This window comes from Phodopus roborovskii, unplaced genomic scaffold (genome assembly GCF_943737965.1).
Source record: "Phodopus roborovskii unplaced genomic scaffold, PHOROB, whole genome shotgun sequence".
NCBI lineage: Eukaryota > Metazoa > Chordata > Mammalia > Rodentia > Cricetidae > Phodopus > Phodopus roborovskii.
The window spans coordinates 10,539,554-10,557,264 of NW_026125506.1; the positions used below are offsets into that span (position 1 = coordinate 10,539,554).

The 17,711-nt window shown below is 51.4% G+C and overlaps 1 protein-coding gene across 1 annotated transcript in view; it reads right to left on the reverse strand.

Moving 5' to 3' along the window:
- The window catches only part of Cux2 (cut like homeobox 2), a 171,550-nt gene extending 169,404 nt beyond the window's left edge, over positions 1–2,146 (reverse strand). Inside the window, exon 1 of the mRNA XM_051176590.1 lies at positions 1,872–2,146. Coding sequence (XP_051032547.1) covers positions 1,872–1,982 — 111 coding nt within the window. The 5' untranslated portion in view covers positions 1,983–2,146. The remainder of the gene's footprint in view (positions 1–1,871) is intronic.
- Positions 2,147–17,711: the final 15,565 nt, after the last annotated feature.

A 17,711-nucleotide genomic window follows, 5' to 3' on the forward strand; every position in this document is an offset into this window, starting at 1 on the left:
TCCTGTTCTATCTCAGTGTGTTCTAAGACCCTAACAAAAGGCTTGCAGACCCGGGGGGAGTCAGCTGGAACCAAGACTGGGGTGACCTTCCACAAAAGACTCCCCGCCAGGACTAGGGGCATCAAGCATCCACACCCCCAGCTCAGAAACCAATGCGGGAAGCCGCACCCAGCCCTCAGCCCCAGGCCAGCCTCTCTCCCACCAAGCCTGAAGCCCGGGCTCCAGGATGGAAAGCGAGTTATCTAATGAGAATTGTGTTAACTGGCATTCCCGCCGACCCCGGGCAAATACCGGCGCTGTAAACCTCACCGTGGCAATTCTCTCCAGCAGAATAACAATAGCACCCGGCTAAGGGCTTCCGCCAGCCCAGCTGCTCGCTCCCCTTTCGTCTGCCGCGTTCTTGTCATTCCTTATGTTACAGAACATCAATCATAAATAAAGACGCTGTCCCCCAGCCTGCCCGGGTCTCATTTACAAACATTAGCAGGGAATACGATTACCATTGGCCTTCGTGCCAAGCCCAATGTGGCTACCCAACTCTCTCTCTCTCTCTCTCTCTCTCTCTCTCTCTCTCTCTCTCTCTCTCTCTCTCTCTCTCTCCCCTCCCCCCCCAAAGGCCACTTTTAGCATCCTTTAAATCAGCAAGCATAGCTAACAACCCTGCCCATCTCAGCCGGCCACCAAACTGTAACCTCAACTCGGGCGCGGACCAGGAATTGCACGGCTCTAGCAGTTATTAACTGCATGCCTGAGTGCCCCGATTTTCTCTCCAGCTCAATGGCTTGGAGGGAGGAGGGGAGCGAGAAGTGGGGACAGAGAAGAGCGGGGCCGGAGCCACTTATCAGAAGCAACTTAACGAGATCTACGGGCAGATTAAAAAGAGAAAGTGGGTCCTCCCCCCCTTTCTTTAATCTCCAGACGTGCTGTCACGTCTTCGGAGACTGTCGCTGGCCAGGCAGAATGCTCTCACAGCGCGGTTATCTGCACGGCTTCCCCGCCCCTGGTGGTCGCCGCACCTGCCACGACTCTGCCCGACTGCCGGGTGTGGGGAGCCTCTGAGGGCATACTGTGCACCCGGGTGTGTCTCCAATTGGGGTGCCGCGAGACCACCCCCCTCCTCCAACCCGGGCCTCAGAAAGATGGCAGCAAACATCCCAACCCCGAGGCACCCGGAGCCCGCGCACCAAGAACAGCGGAAAAAGTGCTAGGGCTGCGAAGAGCGTCGCCCCAGGGAAGGAGAGTGGGGCGAGGGGGGCGAGGGGGACCCGGGGGACCCGGGAGACGCGGGGCAGGGAGAGCAGGGTGCGGGAGCCGGCGAGGCAGAACCACGAGCCCGAGCCGCCGATGCAAAAGTTCCCAGGGGCCGCAGCCCGCGCACCTGCTCCGCCCCGCGGCAGGTGCGCAAAGTTGCGCGCGCTCGGGCCTGGGGTTCCAGGCCGGCGGACAAGGATGGAGGGGAAGGGGGGGAGGGGAGCAAGATGGGGGAGCAAGCCAGAGGAGGGGAAGAAAAGCAACACGGGAGGGGGCTGCCAAGACAGAGACGGGAAGGAGACGAGGAGGAGGACGGCAGAAAGCAGGCAGGGGAAGGGAAAGCAGCCGGAGGGGGTTAGCAAACGGGGTGGGGGGTGGGGGGGCAAGACGCAGACACTAACCCGCAGGGATCGTCCCGGGAGGTGCCCAGAGCGTCCGGGCTGCAGTGGCCGGTGGCGGCGGCTGGGCGGCTGCGCAGCCGCGTCCCGCTGCCCGCGCTGCCCGCGCTCTCCGTGCTCCCCGCGCTCCTCCCGCTCCCCGATCTCCTCCCGCCCCGGAGGCTCCCACGTCCCGGCGACCGATCGAGGCGGCGGCGAACAAAGGCAGACCGGTCGGCTCACCTGCAGCCGCCGCAGGTCCAGGCGCCGTCTTGCGCGCGGCCCCCTGGTCGCCCGTGCCGCCCTGGCCGGCCTCGGCCCCCGGGCCCCCCGCGGTCCCCCCTCGGCCGCCATCTTGGGGGCGGGCGCGCGGCCGGGGATGCGGCTGCCGCCAACACCCGGGCTGGACCCCGGGAGCGCGGCCCGGCTCCGCGCGCACGCACTTGACTTTGGCTTCTCGCAAACTTATCGACAGCGCCGCGCGCGCGGATCGATGCGCAGGGGGCGGCGGGAGCGCGGAGGGGCCGCGGGCGACGGGGACCGTAAAGAACAAAGTGAGCGCTCTGCGCGGCGTGGGGGCCGCTGTCCGCGTGGCCTCGCGCGAGGGGAGCACGGGGCACACGCGCGCCGGGCCGGCCGGAGTCCCCCGCGTGTCACTCGCTTCCGTGCGCTGGGGGTGGCGGCCGCCAGGGGGCGCCGCGGAGCCGTGGGAAAGTCTCCCTGAGCCTAGCACTGTGCTCACCCTTACAGGGACCTCTGGACGTGAGAGGGGGTCGTAGTCCCATCTGGGGACCCAGCACTCTGTGTGTCTGTGCGTAGAGTCTTCATAGTAGGGCTTTGGTGGTTATTATTTAGCGGGTGTAGCTCACCTCACAACTTTACCATGCTAGGCCCTGGGGTGGAGTGACCATTACTGCAGGGTGTTCTTAAAGAAATCTTTGCAGAGGTCTTTCCCCCAACAGCTGCTTGGATTGGTTGAGGCGCCCAGGCCTGCAATAGTGGCTCCAGACCTCTAAGCACTGTGTGAGGGTCATGTAATCATTACTGGGGTCAGCCCACCAGGGGACCCACCCCAGCCCTTTGCAGCATAGCCGTCCTGCATTTTCCGTTGTCTTTAGAGAATTGATCTTTAGCCCAGGGAGGGGAGGTCCTAGCCTTTGGCAGTTCCTCAGACCCTGGACCAAGGAGGTGGCAAGGGGTCGTATTTCACATTTTTCTCTCCTTTTCTATCTCTACGAGCCTCCCAGACCCCTCCCAACATCTCGCCCTTAAGAAGGAACTCAGAATCCCATCATGCCTAGACACACTAACCCCTGAAACTCCTGGTGACCCTCCTTGCCTGGCCCTGTACAACTACCCTGCACATCACCCCCAAAATAAGAGTCACAGTCCCCGGCCACACAAACACCTCTGTCAAAAGACCAGCTTTTATGGACAGCCAACCGAAATTATATTCTCTTTTTATGACCCAGCTTGGACTCTGGCATCACTCTTGGTCTGGGACAATAGATCAATACAGTGGGTTATAAAAAAGATGAAGTTTAGAAGAGTTGTAAAGGAGAGAGAATCGTGATGGATATTTTTGATGATTTTCCAATATTTGTGTCTCCGAGCACGTGCTCCGAGGCAATTAAAGTTTTTAATGTAATGTAAATAACTGTTCCTTAAATGCTTCGGGAGAAGGTGTGATCACTCCCAGCCATCACTCGAGCTGTTTAAAAACTGCAGCGTGATTTAAAGTAGGATACAGTATTTCTCTTACTGTCCTCATACATTTTTTTCTGTGACGTCTGGGCAAATACATTAACTCGGGAGTTTGAAAAGACAACTCAGACCAAAAGCGGAGCTTTCCCAGAGACGAAACGAATTAGGCCGAGTTAGCAATTCCGAGTGGCCCATTTCCCTACCAGATTAAATTGCACGTGACATGTGGTTTATTTCCTCTCTCGATAACTCTGCCTTCAAATTACAGCTCTCATTCTGCAAAATGAATTTAGGCAAATTTCATAAGTAATGCAATGCAATTTTTTTTAAATGGCTACATTTTCTTCTTGAGGATCTGTACAGCTTGCAGCTTCCTGTCTTTGAGTCTGTTCTTGAAAAACCTGTAATAGAAAATTTAAAAAACACACACACACACAAAAAAAAAAAACCTAGAGATTGTGAGACCTTTTCAAAGCACGTTTAACAAACAGAGATTCAGATGAAAGAGTATTTTAACATATGTCTGACTCTGCCTCCATGGGACACACTGCTGTGGTGAGATTCCTGGTATGGTGAACCGAGAAGGACGTGTGCCTGGGTGGTATTCCTGCCCAAAGTGCAGAGTCTAAATTTAATTGTGAAGAAATATCACGCCATCCCAAATGGAGGGGGGAGTTGTCCAAAATAAATGGGCTGCTTTCTTCAAAAAAAATGTCAGTGGCGCCACAAACAAACAGGGACCGAGCACACGTTCCAGGCTGGGGGAGCCAAAGCAATTGGACAGAGTGATCACAAGGCATAGCCAAGGGTCGTCTTTGTCTCCAACGACTGTCAACGGGACTCATTGGCAAATCTGGACCAAAGTCATCAGGTCACACATTGTATGAACGTTAACCCTCTGAACTGGATCCTTGCCTCGTGTCCCATGTAACCAAATGGCTTTGTTTTCAGGAAACACACAGAAGTGGTTAGGAGGGAAAAAATGGAGACTAACTCAAAGCATGCAAATGAAGACAAGATCCACCCATTTCTCCTGAACCTGAGACCTGGATGGGGCACACGCTAACATTTGAGGATTCTGTCTCCCACACATGTTTACATTTCCTTGAGGTGTTTTGGGGAATCTAAAATTATGTCAAAATTAAAAATCAGAACTATAGACACGAAATCAAGATCCAGTTTTGTTCCAGCCATTTGGCACCACATAAAGATTCTGGCAACAACTTTTCTCCATTCCTCACTGAGTCAGGCTGCACCTTTGACCAAGCAGGAAATTGCCACAGCAAACATGCTTACCCAGGAGCAGCAAGGAAATCCAATAATTCAGATTGTTTTAAGTCTGTGATATTTTTAAATGACTTAATACAGCCGAGTCTCTGAAGAATTCCGACCATTTTAATGGTGGCAACTTGCAGTCCCACTGAGGAATGGGCTGCTACATAAATACTGAATGATCGTGTCTTTCTGTCTCCGCTGAAACATATTAGCTTTGTTTAGCCGCTTATTGCTTTATTCACAAAATAAATTTCAGCCGTCTCTCTCCCAGCCATGTTCCATGCACATCGTCAGCCTGAGCCTTATTAGATATGGGGGCTCCCGTTCCAGCCACATCCGTAACCGTCTCCGACTCAGCAATAATGAATTAAGCAGTTAGGTATTTACCCCCTAAATAGAGTTAGCTCTAGGAAGTGATATTATTATGGGTGGTCCACGAAAGCCAGGAAATTCAGGCTTTCTCAGCAGACGAGTGACCTTGGAACTAAGGCAATACAATTTTCAATATTATCGTAATAAGATTCTTTCCACTTTTTTTTTTTTTAATGGAGAGAAATTTAAGCACATCTCTGATAAGTCTGAGTCTCCCAGATGAATGTTAGGAAATCACAATAGGAACACAGATGCCCTTCTTGGGCATCCCATCCGGAAAGCTGAAGCAGCCAGGACCCTTTAAGAAATTCAGACGCTGTACGAGATTCCCCAGGAAGACACTGCAGGTCCGCAGCCCCACACATAATGATATTCTAGATCTCGGCATCAAAGCTGAAACAAAAGGAAAATGCCCTTTGAGAGTCTCAGCTGCCAGGCAAGGAGTGAGGCAAGCCTGGGGATTAATCTGTAAGTGTGAACACCCTGAGCGAATCAGGGAGAGGGGACACAGCCTGGCAGCTGCCTGCAGGAGAAGGCTCTGGGAGGCTGGGGCAAGTCCACCGCCGAGCCTCTGTCCTGACTGACTGCAAGGAGCGAGGCAGAAATCCCTTCTACACCATGCAGGCAGCCACCACCCTATAAAGTGCCTGCTGGTTGCCAACACTTCACAAATAAATCACAGGTACATGTCAGTTGCTCTCAAGGCAGAGTGGCTAGACTGGATACTGAGTCTGGCCGTGTCACTTGAAGCTTAGAGACCTGGACAACCCAGTTTACCATTGTGGCTTTTTTCCCTCGTGGATGCCAGTGCAATAATGTTCCCGTGGTGTGACAAGGATGTGGGTGAATGTGTATCCTGAGAATATGCAGAGGCCACTGGCTCTTGGTGTCACAGTGGACAGGCGGAGATTGCCGCTACTGGACTGCAGGTGGGACACTTAAAAGCTCTGAGAAGTGGCAAGTTTCAGGTCACATGGGCACAGGGAGCGGAGTAAGGACAGGTGCCAAGCTTGTCCACAGTAATCTAAGATTGATGGGGAGAAAGAATCGGTCCCAAAGTTAGGACCAGGGCCTCAGCCAGGTGCCAGTTCCCCAACCCATCAGAACTACTGAGGAACCCCACTAGTGGGACAGGCTCTCCGGACCCAACTCCCCACCAATGCCAACACTACTTAACTAAGCAATCTCATTGTCTGTATATTCCCTTTTAGTTCTCCTCCCCCAGTCACGTTGCACCTGCTGACCTCAGTGGACTACAACTCCCATGTGCCTTTGCTGTCTGACTAACATTTGGATTGACCAATAGGATGCCTGTTAGGAGATCAGAGGGTGGAAAGAGAGGAAGTTGGGGCTATTGGTTCCCAGTCTCCCTCCTCGTTGCCCTCAAGTTTGAACAGCTCCTGTGGAACTGCCCCTCTCCTGTCCTCGCTGGCCCCCCAGGTCTGCTCCCTTGGCCTCTGGTTCAGGTTTGGTTATGTGGCTTCCCTTTCTACTGGTACCCAAGACCTCAACATTGCCCTACACACAGCTCGCCTTAGGTGCAGGGGACACTCTCCAAGGCCCACAGGGGATCCCTGAAACCTCAGATCACACACTGAGTCTGTCTTATACACACTTACCTATGAAGAAGCGTAATTTCTTCATTAGACACAGCGAGTTTGGCCAAAGCAGTCATAAAACAATGAACCAGTATAATGACCCACTGTCAGAAAAGTTAGAAGAATAGGGTCATTCTGGAACTTTCCATTTTATATTTTCAGAACTCTTCTGACCACAGGTAACTGGTAGCAAGGTCAAGGTACTGCTGCCCCACCCCCCACCCCAGCAAAACATCCTAGTTGAGTGGATGAAGGAAATATTGTTCCTTTCTAGCCCAGGAAATGGCTCAGAGAAGGTAAGTGACTTGTCCAAGTCACCCAGCCTTGGAGGAACAAAGCTGGGCTAGACTCCTCACCAAGGCTGGGGTCCAGTCCTCGGCTGTTCATGCCACCCTTACCTCCCCCCTTTGGTTCCCTCCATGGGGCACTGAGTCCCTGTCCCAGCTGGGACTCAAACCCTTTCTGTGTCCATTGTCTGGAACTCAAGCTCTGAATGAAGATGCTAGAAGTTCTCCCCCTTCCCACTCCAGGGACCTTCAAAGATGAGCTGGAGGCTGAAGGGAGACAACCCCCACGTCACTGCCTGACTCGGGTCTGTCCAATGTTTTATGCAGAAGGCACCCCAAAAGATCAGTTGTTCTATCCCCCAGGCATCCAAACTGCCTAAGAGGGTGACTGAGGTGAGCTCAAGTCCCAGGTCCAGGTGTGACCTCTACACACACACACACACACACACACACACTCATGCACACACACTCTCATGCACACACACACAGGCACGCACGCATAGACACACACAGGCGGACACACACACATACACTCATGCACACACACTCTCATGCACACACACACTCATGCACACACACTCTCATGCACACACACACACTCATGCACACACACATACACTCATGCACACACACTCTCATGCACACACACACTCATGCACACACACACACTCATGCACACACACTCTCATGCACACACACACTCATGCACACACACACTCATGCATACACACACACACACACCAGCATGGAGATACACTCAGGGCTCCAAAGCACACCTGGGCTCCCTTCACCCACCGACACCGTGTGCAGCCCCCTCTGCACACACGTACACTGGGCACAGGTTTGCAACACATGCACACGCCTCTTGACAAGAGTTCAAAATCAGCTTCTCAGGGACACACCCATTTGCACAACTGAGTTCCACAGCCTTGTGAGCACACAGGGCGTGTGGGGGGGGGTGCTCTTCAAGAAATTCCCAGCACCTGGCTATGGCACAAGCCCCACCTGGTGGACACTGAGTACATGCCAACCATGCTCCGACCCAGGGCCCCCTTGACCTAGCAGAGTACACTGGGCAGGCCCACAGCTGGCCGGTAACAACTGGAAGGACATTGCTTAGTCCCCTACCCACTGAAGGATTCCTCTCTCTCCTATTCCTTTCCCTAGGCAGCAATACCAAAAGGTCTCAGGTGGGGAGGTACAGCTGGCTTCTCCTACATGGCTGCCTCTGCCCTGCCATAAACCTGGGTTAAGTCCAAACACTAATTTGTAAAAAGCATGTGATATCATGACACCGGTTGCCAAGCAAACTGCAGCTCAGGGTGGCACTGAGCCAGATTTGGCCTTAGACCCAAATTCAAGGACAATGTAGACCCAGCCCCACCCCTTCCTGGCTGTGTAACCCAGGTAAGTGACTTCATGTCTCTGAGCGTATTGCACTGTCATTGGGTCCAAATTCCTAAGGGGGCAATTGGAAGAAACGGAATCGCACAGAAGCCATGCCCACTTCCCCGCCCAGGCATCTCCCTGACCTGGTCCAAGATGGCCTCCAGTGACCAAAAACAAAAGGGGGCAGGTGCTAAAAACAGAGGAGCCCAGTCCTGAAATCCAATTCAAGTCCTGGCTCATCCACTTCTTAGGTGTGAGCTTGGACACCTGGACCCTCGGTTTCCCCATTTGCAGAGTGGGATCCTCTTTATGCTGTGTTAAGGGAGCAGCTGCTCTCAGAGCAGGTAGTGAAGCAGGCTTCAGTGCAGGGAGCTCAGGGACGACCCTCTGGAGCCCAATTCAATAACTGGAATTAATTATGATCTCAGACACTGCGCTAACTAGATCACTAGCTTCACAACCTCACGAGGACTGAACCCACTTCCCGGATGGGAACACTGAGGCACACAGATGATGTCACCGACCCAGGGGCTTCAGATAGGGATGGTGAAACCAGACAGGACAGTCCAGAGCTGACTAGCTTTCTCCACATCTGTTCCCCACGGAACTGTCTCGGGCACCTCAAAGGAGGTCCAGAAGTCTCCTCAGACTCTGAAGCCTGTGTTTAGACTTGAATTAGGTGCCTCACAGCTCTTCCTCCAATGGCCCCCATAGCTGATTGGTTGAGAGCCTCAGGGGGTGGGCCAACATGCTGCTGACTGCAAGGTGAGGGAGATGATGAGGAAGATTGGGCCTGGGGAACCATAGTTCTGTCTATTTAAAAGGCGTGCACTGGGCTGCCCGGCATGACCTGGGTTTGAATCCTGAATCCATGATGCCCTGCATCAACTTCTTCCTTCAGAGAACAGGTAATCCAGCCCACAGGGGAAGACAACCTCACTCTTCCTGCTGCCTCTCACCCCTGCCCCCTCCTCTGCAATGGCTGCCCTGTTGTGGGTGAGCCCCGAGCCCAAGCCCCTATTCTGCAGTGGCCGCCTCACCACCAGCGCCGGCTTGAGCTTGAGTCTAGTCACATGACCCCTGCTCTAATGAAACAGGTCAGCAGTGTTGGCTTCCCCTTTCCCCTGCTAACTCCCAGGGGGTCCCCAGGTGCTGCAGGCTGCCCTCCTAGTCACCCCACCTGAGTTCTAGGGCCTCAGAGGCACAATGCTGTGTGACTCTGGGTGGGCTCCCCAGCACCGAGCACCTCAGAGGACTCATTTCTCACATCTATAAACAGAGCTGTCCAAAAGCTTCGCAGCACGCAGATCCATAACTGGGAAGTGGGGGCAGGGCTCCCAGAAAGGGAGGCCCTGTGGGGACCTGTCATTCCATAGGATATCATTGTGACAAGCAGGAGGATCCCATGGCCTCCCCCAACCTCCCTGAAGCTGTGTTCTGTCTGTTGTTAACATCTGGAATGCTAGCCACTTCGGCAAACTGGTACGTAACACAAGAGACTTCAATGTCAAGCTGGGCATTGGTGGTGCACAACTTTAATCCCAGCACTCAGGAGGCAGAGACAGGTAGATCTTTGTGAGTTCGAGGCCAGCCTGGTTTACAGAGCCAGTTCCAGGACAGGCTCCAAAGCAATACAGAGAAACCCTGTCTCAAAAAAGAAGAAAAAGAAAAAGAGAGAAACTCAAATGTTCCCAGAGAGGCCCTATTACAAGATCACTTGTTAAGTTCCATAGAACACCCTTGGGTGGGTAATTCACACATGAGGACATTCTAATGACCAATACATCAGAACAACACAACTCAGCTTCAGCAGGCATTAGGTTAAAAAAAAAAAAAAATCAAAACAAAACGCGGGCCAGCAATGTGGCTCACCAGGAAAAGGGACTACCATCAAAACAGAGGACCCGAGTTCAACTCCCAGAACTCATGTGGTAGAGAGAACCAGCTCTCTCAAATTGTCCGCTCACCTCCACAGGCCCCTAGCACACTTACCTGACCCTCCTCCACATGTGGAGATAAATAACAAAGACATGTTAAAGCTGACACTATTGCCAACAAGGGTGTGAGGAAACTGGAGCGTGAAACAGGGCAGGTGAAATTGGTCATCTTGGGGTTTGTCCCCCCAAAATATACACACAGTGTAATCTGGAATACTAAACGTGCTGTGGGGAGAGATGAGTCTATTTCAGCTTACAGGTTCTAGTCCATCATCGATGAAAGAGTCCAGACAGGAGCTTGAGGCAGAAACCCCCAGCAAAATAACTCACACTGCACCCCACGCCTAGACGAGAAAAGGCAATATTCTTGCCAGCCAACGTCCCCACCTACAATGACCCCGCTTCCGGTCCTCAAAGCCTTCCCCACGACTCCAAGGAGGGTGACTAAGCCAGGCTCTGGCCACCTGCTCCCCAAAACTACAAAGGGAGTCAGTTTCAGAGTTAGTGCCTCTGACCAGCAAGATGTTAATCCATTACTTCAATCATATTTATTCCTCTGCATCCATGCCTGCCTTCCTAGACAGTGAGCTAGGAGTCACTGACCCTCAAGGGAAAGTTTTTCCGTGGTCTGTATTTAGCTGTGCTACTCAGTGCTGCCGGCCAGCAGGCTACTGTCACGTGGATATGGACCTCAGCAAAACTGGACTGGCCACACCTGCTGGAGCCGTAGACAGCATAATCACACTTTCATCAGCAACGCATGGACAGAGTCCAGAAGATTGCATGGCTTGTGACGGCATAGTGGTCAGTGTGAGGATGCTACAATGTTTACATGCTGACAACTCTTGAGTGCTTTGTTGAGTCCATCCATGCTGTAATCTACACTGCTGAGATGGGGGTATTATTTTGGATATTAGGGTGTAAGTTGGGAATGGGGCAAGGCTCAAGTCATAAAACTGCACACAAAGTGGAATGTTACATTTTTTATTCCATTCCTTTTGTGCGTGAGTGGCGAGTGTGTGTGCGTGTGTGTGTGTGTGTGTGTGTGTGTGTGTGCATGCATGTTCATGTATGGAAGTCAGAGACAACTTGCAGGAGAGGAGTGGGTTCTTTCCTATCACCCACCGTATGTGTCAAACTCAGGTTGTTAGACAGAGGCAAACACTTTACCTGCTGAACCATCTCACTGGCCCCAAAGTGGGTCTTAAGACCCAGCACACTGTAACATCATGAACAATGCTCAGTGTGACTTCATGAATTTTATTTATTTATTTATTTATTTATTTATTTATTTTGAGACAGGGATTCACACAGCCCAGACTTTCCCCAAGTTCACTATGTAGATGAGGATGGCCTTGAACTCCTGACCTTCCTGCCTTGACTTCCTGAGTGCTAGCATTATAGGAATGCCTGACCAATCTTGGCTTGAAGTGGAGGATTTGGCCCAGAACACTTAGCTTCCTCCCCAGGTCATATCAATCCCCCCCTGCCTGCCCCTCCGCCCCCCCCCCCCCCGGAGAGAAAGCTGAGCTGTGGGTGGGAGAGCTTCTGGATGCCACAGCGCGCAGCATTCTGGGCTTGTCTGGCCTTCAATGTGCGATTTTGAGAGTTGGAGCGAGAAGAATCGAGCTCAGAATGGCACGCGGGTGTGAAGCCGGCTGGCGTGCCAGCTATTTGCCTGTATTTAAAACACATATGGGTGATATTTTTAAATATCCTTGCTATGTGACTGCAAAACATTGCAGTTGCTACTTCATGGACGTGGGTTTTTATGCAAACCCGGATGGAGAAGCTGGGTGTGTTGTCCCTCACAGGCTCTGTGGGAGAGCTGGCCCAGCAGGCCCTGTGTGGGGCGGGCCAGGCCCTACCTGAGCCCAGGGACAGTGGGTAATAACTCATGTTTTCTCTGGGACACATCATCCCTAACTTCCTCCTTGGAGTGGTATAGATAGCTCTCCACTCAGGCCTGGTTAATTGGATCATCCCAAGCCCTTGCCCCAGGGACTGGTCCAGGGGCAAGCACCTTTACTCAGTGAGCCTTTACTCGGTTGCTCATATACACCATTGAATTGTTAGCAGTGCTTCTTAAAAGCCGTGTGGTTTTTTGCTGCTATGCTGAATCAGGAAACCTCCCTTAAAGGAGCTGCCCAAGTCTCTGCTTGTCTTTAGCAAAACAGAGCCCAACCGAGAAAAATGTTGCTACCAAGAGGCCTTGCTTGTCTCTGTTCTTTTGTTTCTAAAACCCTTTTTTAAGCTTTGGTTAAGTTTTAAGGGGAAGTTCTTAGTACCATGTTGAAGGCGCCATTTTGTTATATGTGGTTTTCCCACCAGCCTGGTCCCACATCTGTGCCAGCCCCAAATAACACACAGAGATGCTGTATTAGATATAAAGCTGTTGGCCTGTTACTAGTGTTTCTTATTGGCTAGCTCTGTCTTAAATATTAACCCATTTCTATTAATCTAAGCGTTTCCATGTCTTATCTTACAGTAGAGAGGGTCGGAACTTCTGCTCTCTCGGTCCTACATTTTGAATCTCCTCCTACCTCTTCCCTCAATCCTCCTTGTCTCCTAGTCCCACCTATCTTGCTTTCCTACTGGCCAACAGTACTTTATTTATTAACCAATAAGAGAAACATATTTACAGAATGACATCTCCCATCAATCCTCCAGCCCTTTTCTCATTTTAGATAGGCCCTCATGTAGCCCAGGCTGGCCTTGAACTCATCACATAGCCTAGGAAAACCTTGAAGATGATCTTCTGGCCTCCACCTCCAGAGTAGAGTCATGTGCCTGTATCATAACAGTGCTTCAGTCATGGTGACAAAGGTTGCTCCTATCTCAGGGTCCCTCAGATAAGCAAATCCCAAGGAGCTGATAGGGACTGATCATGCAGAACTTAGTGCCAGAGTGCCGTCTCTGAGCTCTGACGTACTCGTGGTAAAGCAAGGCGATCACAAGGGCCCCTGGGGAACAGTGTGATCCCTGTATGTCTCGGGATAGGATGGGTGCAGTTTGCATCTTAGATGTCCCTTAAGTGTGTGTGCTGAATGCCAGATCCCAGCAGGTTGATTTTAGAGGCCTCTGAGAAGGACAAGATCCTGAGGGCTCCAGCTTCAGCCTTGAGTTGGTTTAGTGTGTTGATGGATGCTCCCTTTGCCAGGCCGTAGTGTAGGGCTGCATTACATGGACAAGCTCTCTCCCCGTGGTGGCCACCAGGAGGTGACCATCTCTTCCTCATCACACTCTCTCTCCATCAAGATGGTCTTCACACACCCAGAAACAATGGGGCCAAAAAGCAAAGGACGCCTTCCTTAAGTTGATGTCCTCAGGTGATTTTGTCACAGTGACAGAAAGATGGCTGGTGCTGGAAATCAGTACCAAGAGTGGGGTAGCTCTCCCTCAGGAGACTTCTCTCAGAAGCTCTGACCAGAACATTTTTTTCCTCGAACCTCATTGGCCAGCACCGTTCGCATGTCCGTTTCTGAATCAGTGATGTGGTTACTCCTGCCCCTAAAGCAAATAGCTTGGAGCGGAGATGACCCAGTGGTTAGAGCACTGACTGCTCTCACTGAGGACCTGGCTCTCACAATTATCTGTAACTTCAGTTCCAGTGGAGCTGACACCCTCTTGCAACCTCTGTAGGCAGCTGCACACACACACAAATAAAATTAAATCTTTTTTTGTTTGTTGTTTTAAAGGATGCTGGGAAAGTGATGGGCAGTCTATCCCAGGAACTTGGTAACTCCTAGGGTGGGAAGATGTATTTAGGGAAGTGAATTTTCACTCCCTCATCTTGAAGGACCATGATGCCGGTTGTCCCAAAACTAAGGAGATGAACTGATGTCCCCTTGGGTAAGAAACAAAGGAAGCTCTAGCTAGTGCAAGCAAACTGCCCGTACCTGCTCACAGTGGCACAGATTGGCCTGAGCAGAGAGGGATTGGCGTGCACAGTTGGAGAGCTTGGTAGTGTGCACCAGCCCCAGGTACAGCAGGGTCAGGGGTTCTGATACTGAATGATAATCTCTCTCATTCTCTAGACTTTGTTTCTCCATTGGTCTCCTTCTCAGGGGGCAAAGTTGGCTCCCAGATTCCAGACCTCCATCTCCCTGAAGCACAGCTAAACACGCTTCTAAAAGCACCATCAGAAATCCTGGGGAAGCCAGGTACAGTATAGCATGCCTTTCACCCCAGCACCCAGGAGGCAGAGGCAGATAAAGCTCTGTGAGTTCAAGGCCAGCCTGGTCTACATCCAGCAGCATGGTACATAGTGAGACCCTGACTAAATAAACATGTAAATAGTAGAGAAGAATCTCATTGGTCCAGGTTAGACCACATGGCTGAGCCTGTACCAGTCATCACAATAGTAGGCCAGGCCCAAGCCAGGCCCATTCTACATTCATGGCAGGGTGACAACAGGGAAGAAGTCTCAAGGACATCAACTGGTTAGCAGCCAAGAGGACATTTAGAAACAGGAACGACATGCTCAGAAAGGATAGGACGCTTGCCCCAGATCTCACAGCAGCGGACCCAAAGCAATGAGCTCAAAGCCACCTCACCACTTGCTGCTGAGTGGCCCAGTGTCCCTGCCACACTTTCCCTCAACTCCCTTCCTCTTCTCCCACCTCCGTCTCCTTCTCTGGCTTCTCTGAAAGCCAAAGGCCGAGGCCAAAGCTACAGATTAAGTGCACCCATCTGCCCTCCCCACCAAGTTCACCCCACAGCACCTTTGGAGGATAAAAATTAAGTTGTGATGAGGTTATGAGGGTGGGGGGCCACCACAAGGGGTTAGTGACCTTCTAAGGTATCTCACATTACAGACTCCCTCTCTAAGTTACAGAAACGGCATGAGTCGCTGGGTAGTGTTATTACATCTCCCATCAGGGTAGCGGAGACTCTGTACGCTGATCAGGGAGATCCAGGGATGAAGATCTCATGAGGCTTCACCCACACTGCTCTTTGGCCATGCAGCTGCCTTTAAGTCACCCACACTGCTGTAGGGGACCCCAAAAAGCTCAACTGTTTCTTAAGCTGGACTGCAATGGTCTGTCATCGGCGCCCAGTCTTTGAGAGGAGACATTTGCTCATGCGTCCTCTAGAAAGGCCACACCACGGCAGCATTTACAGATGGGGAAGGACAGACCTGACTAGCGCCTGACCAAGGGAGGATATAACTTCAGCTGTGCGGCCTCCAGCACTGGGGACACCGGATCCTGCTACCACCTAACCCCGGCCCTGGTCTTTTCCTGTATTTGTGTCCTGTTGGGGATCTGTGGAAGGCAGCGAGCATTTGGGGGTCCAGGAGAGACTCCAGCCTGGCACAAGCACTAAGCCATGAACAACGCCTCCCTTCTGGCTTTTCTGTAACTTTGAGATCATTTTTATTGAAGAAAAAAATGACCCCACCTTCCCCACTGACCTCCACGCTCTTTCTCCCTTCCCCCATCTTGACTCTGGAGTTGAACAGCATGGATGCTATGGAACTTGGGCAGCAAGCATCTTTCCCATCATATTTCCAGGCACAGCAGGAGAGCAAAGATGACAGACAGCTAAAGGGCTCAGGGGTCAAGGACGAGGTACAGAGGGGCCACCTTCAGTCTCACAGCCACCAACCATCTAGTCCTGCGGCGTATGTTTTCCAGATGGGGTAGCTGACGCTCTGAGTGGCAATGTGGTTTATCTGAGGCCACACAGCTGGAAAATGGAGCTGGGATTATTGCACATCTTTGTCTGTCATAGAAAAAGCCAGGACAGCGGCACTGAACCTCTGTAAATGACATGAGGTCGGGAGCCCCTCTGGCTATTAACATAAGTCAGGGTAGATTCTACCAATGCCAACATAAAAGACTGTCAGTCAGCATGAAGCGGCAACACAGGAACTCGGAGCTTGGCTGAGAGAGACACAGAACAGTCAGCAAAATCTGAACCCTTTGTTGTTCATGTTCTGCTCTACTCAGCCTATTGGTGGTATCTTGCCTCAGGATCAAACAATGGCTGTCAGCTGGGCAGTGGTGGTGCAGGTCTTTAATCCCAGCACTCGGGAGGCAGAGACAGTTGGATCTCTGTGAGTTTGAGGCCAGCCTGGTCTTCAGAGTGAGTGCCAGGATACAATCCAAAGCTTCACAGAGAAACCCTGTCCCAATTTTTTTAATTAATTAATTAAACTTCAAAAAAATCAGTTGTCTACTTGCTCAAAAGCGATTCACCTCCCATTCTGAATCAGGGAATTAATTAAAAAACCTTCAGGTTTGTATGCGATAATGATTTTCAGAAAGCCCCCATCTTGCATGGCCTCACGGCCCCAGTTCTCAGCATCCCTCACTCATGTGGAAACTTCTGGCCACCGTATTGATCTTGGCGGGCGTATATCATTTGCCTGTAAGTACCCGTGTCTGTTGTAGTTAATATACAATGGATTAATTTAAAATGCATTAGTTTAATAAAAATGCATAAGATAGAATAGAATTGCATTAGCTTCAATAAAAAATTCAATTTCATAAATATTATCTCGTGTTAAAATGCATTGATTTCCAGGAAAATATATGGGTCAGAGGTAATTTACATCGGCTGGGATGGAAACCCGGCTGTTTTGGCCAAACGTGTCCGAGTGTGTAGAGAACCGGTCAGGCCAGAATGAATTCCAACCATGTGACCATCATCAATGTTGCCAGTCTCTGTTCTCCTTGGTGAGTGTGCATCTCACACAATGTTAAGGAGTGAGTGGCACAGTCTATCTGGAGGAAGGCAGGTGGTTGGCCCAAAGAACACTCTGGAAATCCACATGAGGGGCTGGCATCAGTAGCAGCCACATTCCTTTGGTGGTGATAGCAGGAGGCATGGGAAAACCAAGCACAAAGCAGGGAAGCAACTTCTCCACCTACCTAAGCAATGACAGTGGCCACCCCAGACAAGAAAAACTGTTCATTTGTCATCAGTGGGCTATGAATGAAGGCAAGATGAAAGGGGACCTGGGATTGGGGACACCCAGGGATTGGAACCAGAAGTTCAGGATGACTGAGACACAGATCACAGCTACGGCTCTGTGGTTCAAACAGCTGGGGAAGGGGACATTCAAATCACGATCCCGGCACTTCCTGTGTGACCCTGGCCTAGCTGCGTACCTTCTCTGTGTCTTTCTGTGACACCCTGGCAGACAGGACCCTAAGTGCTCTATGCACACTGACTGTTCCAGGCCAGTGGCACAGCTGAGTCTGGCACTCAGGTTTGGCTTGGAATGTATGTGGCGAAGCCCCTGCTCTCGGCCGCCACCCTGTTCCCAACAATGTCTTCGTGGCTTGGGGCACAAGCCTGGCTCAATTTTTAAGGCACAATGTCTGAATCCTTGCTCTGCCTCCTCCAATTTTAGAATCAGAGAGAAGCCATGTGAAACGTGTTCAATGGCAGCATCCTTCTCAAACAAGACAAGCCACCCAGCAGTGCCCACCTTCATCACGGCTGGGTGGCTGCAGGCATCCCCAGAGCCTTCCATATGCCAATATAAACCCAAACTCTTCCAGAGGAGCT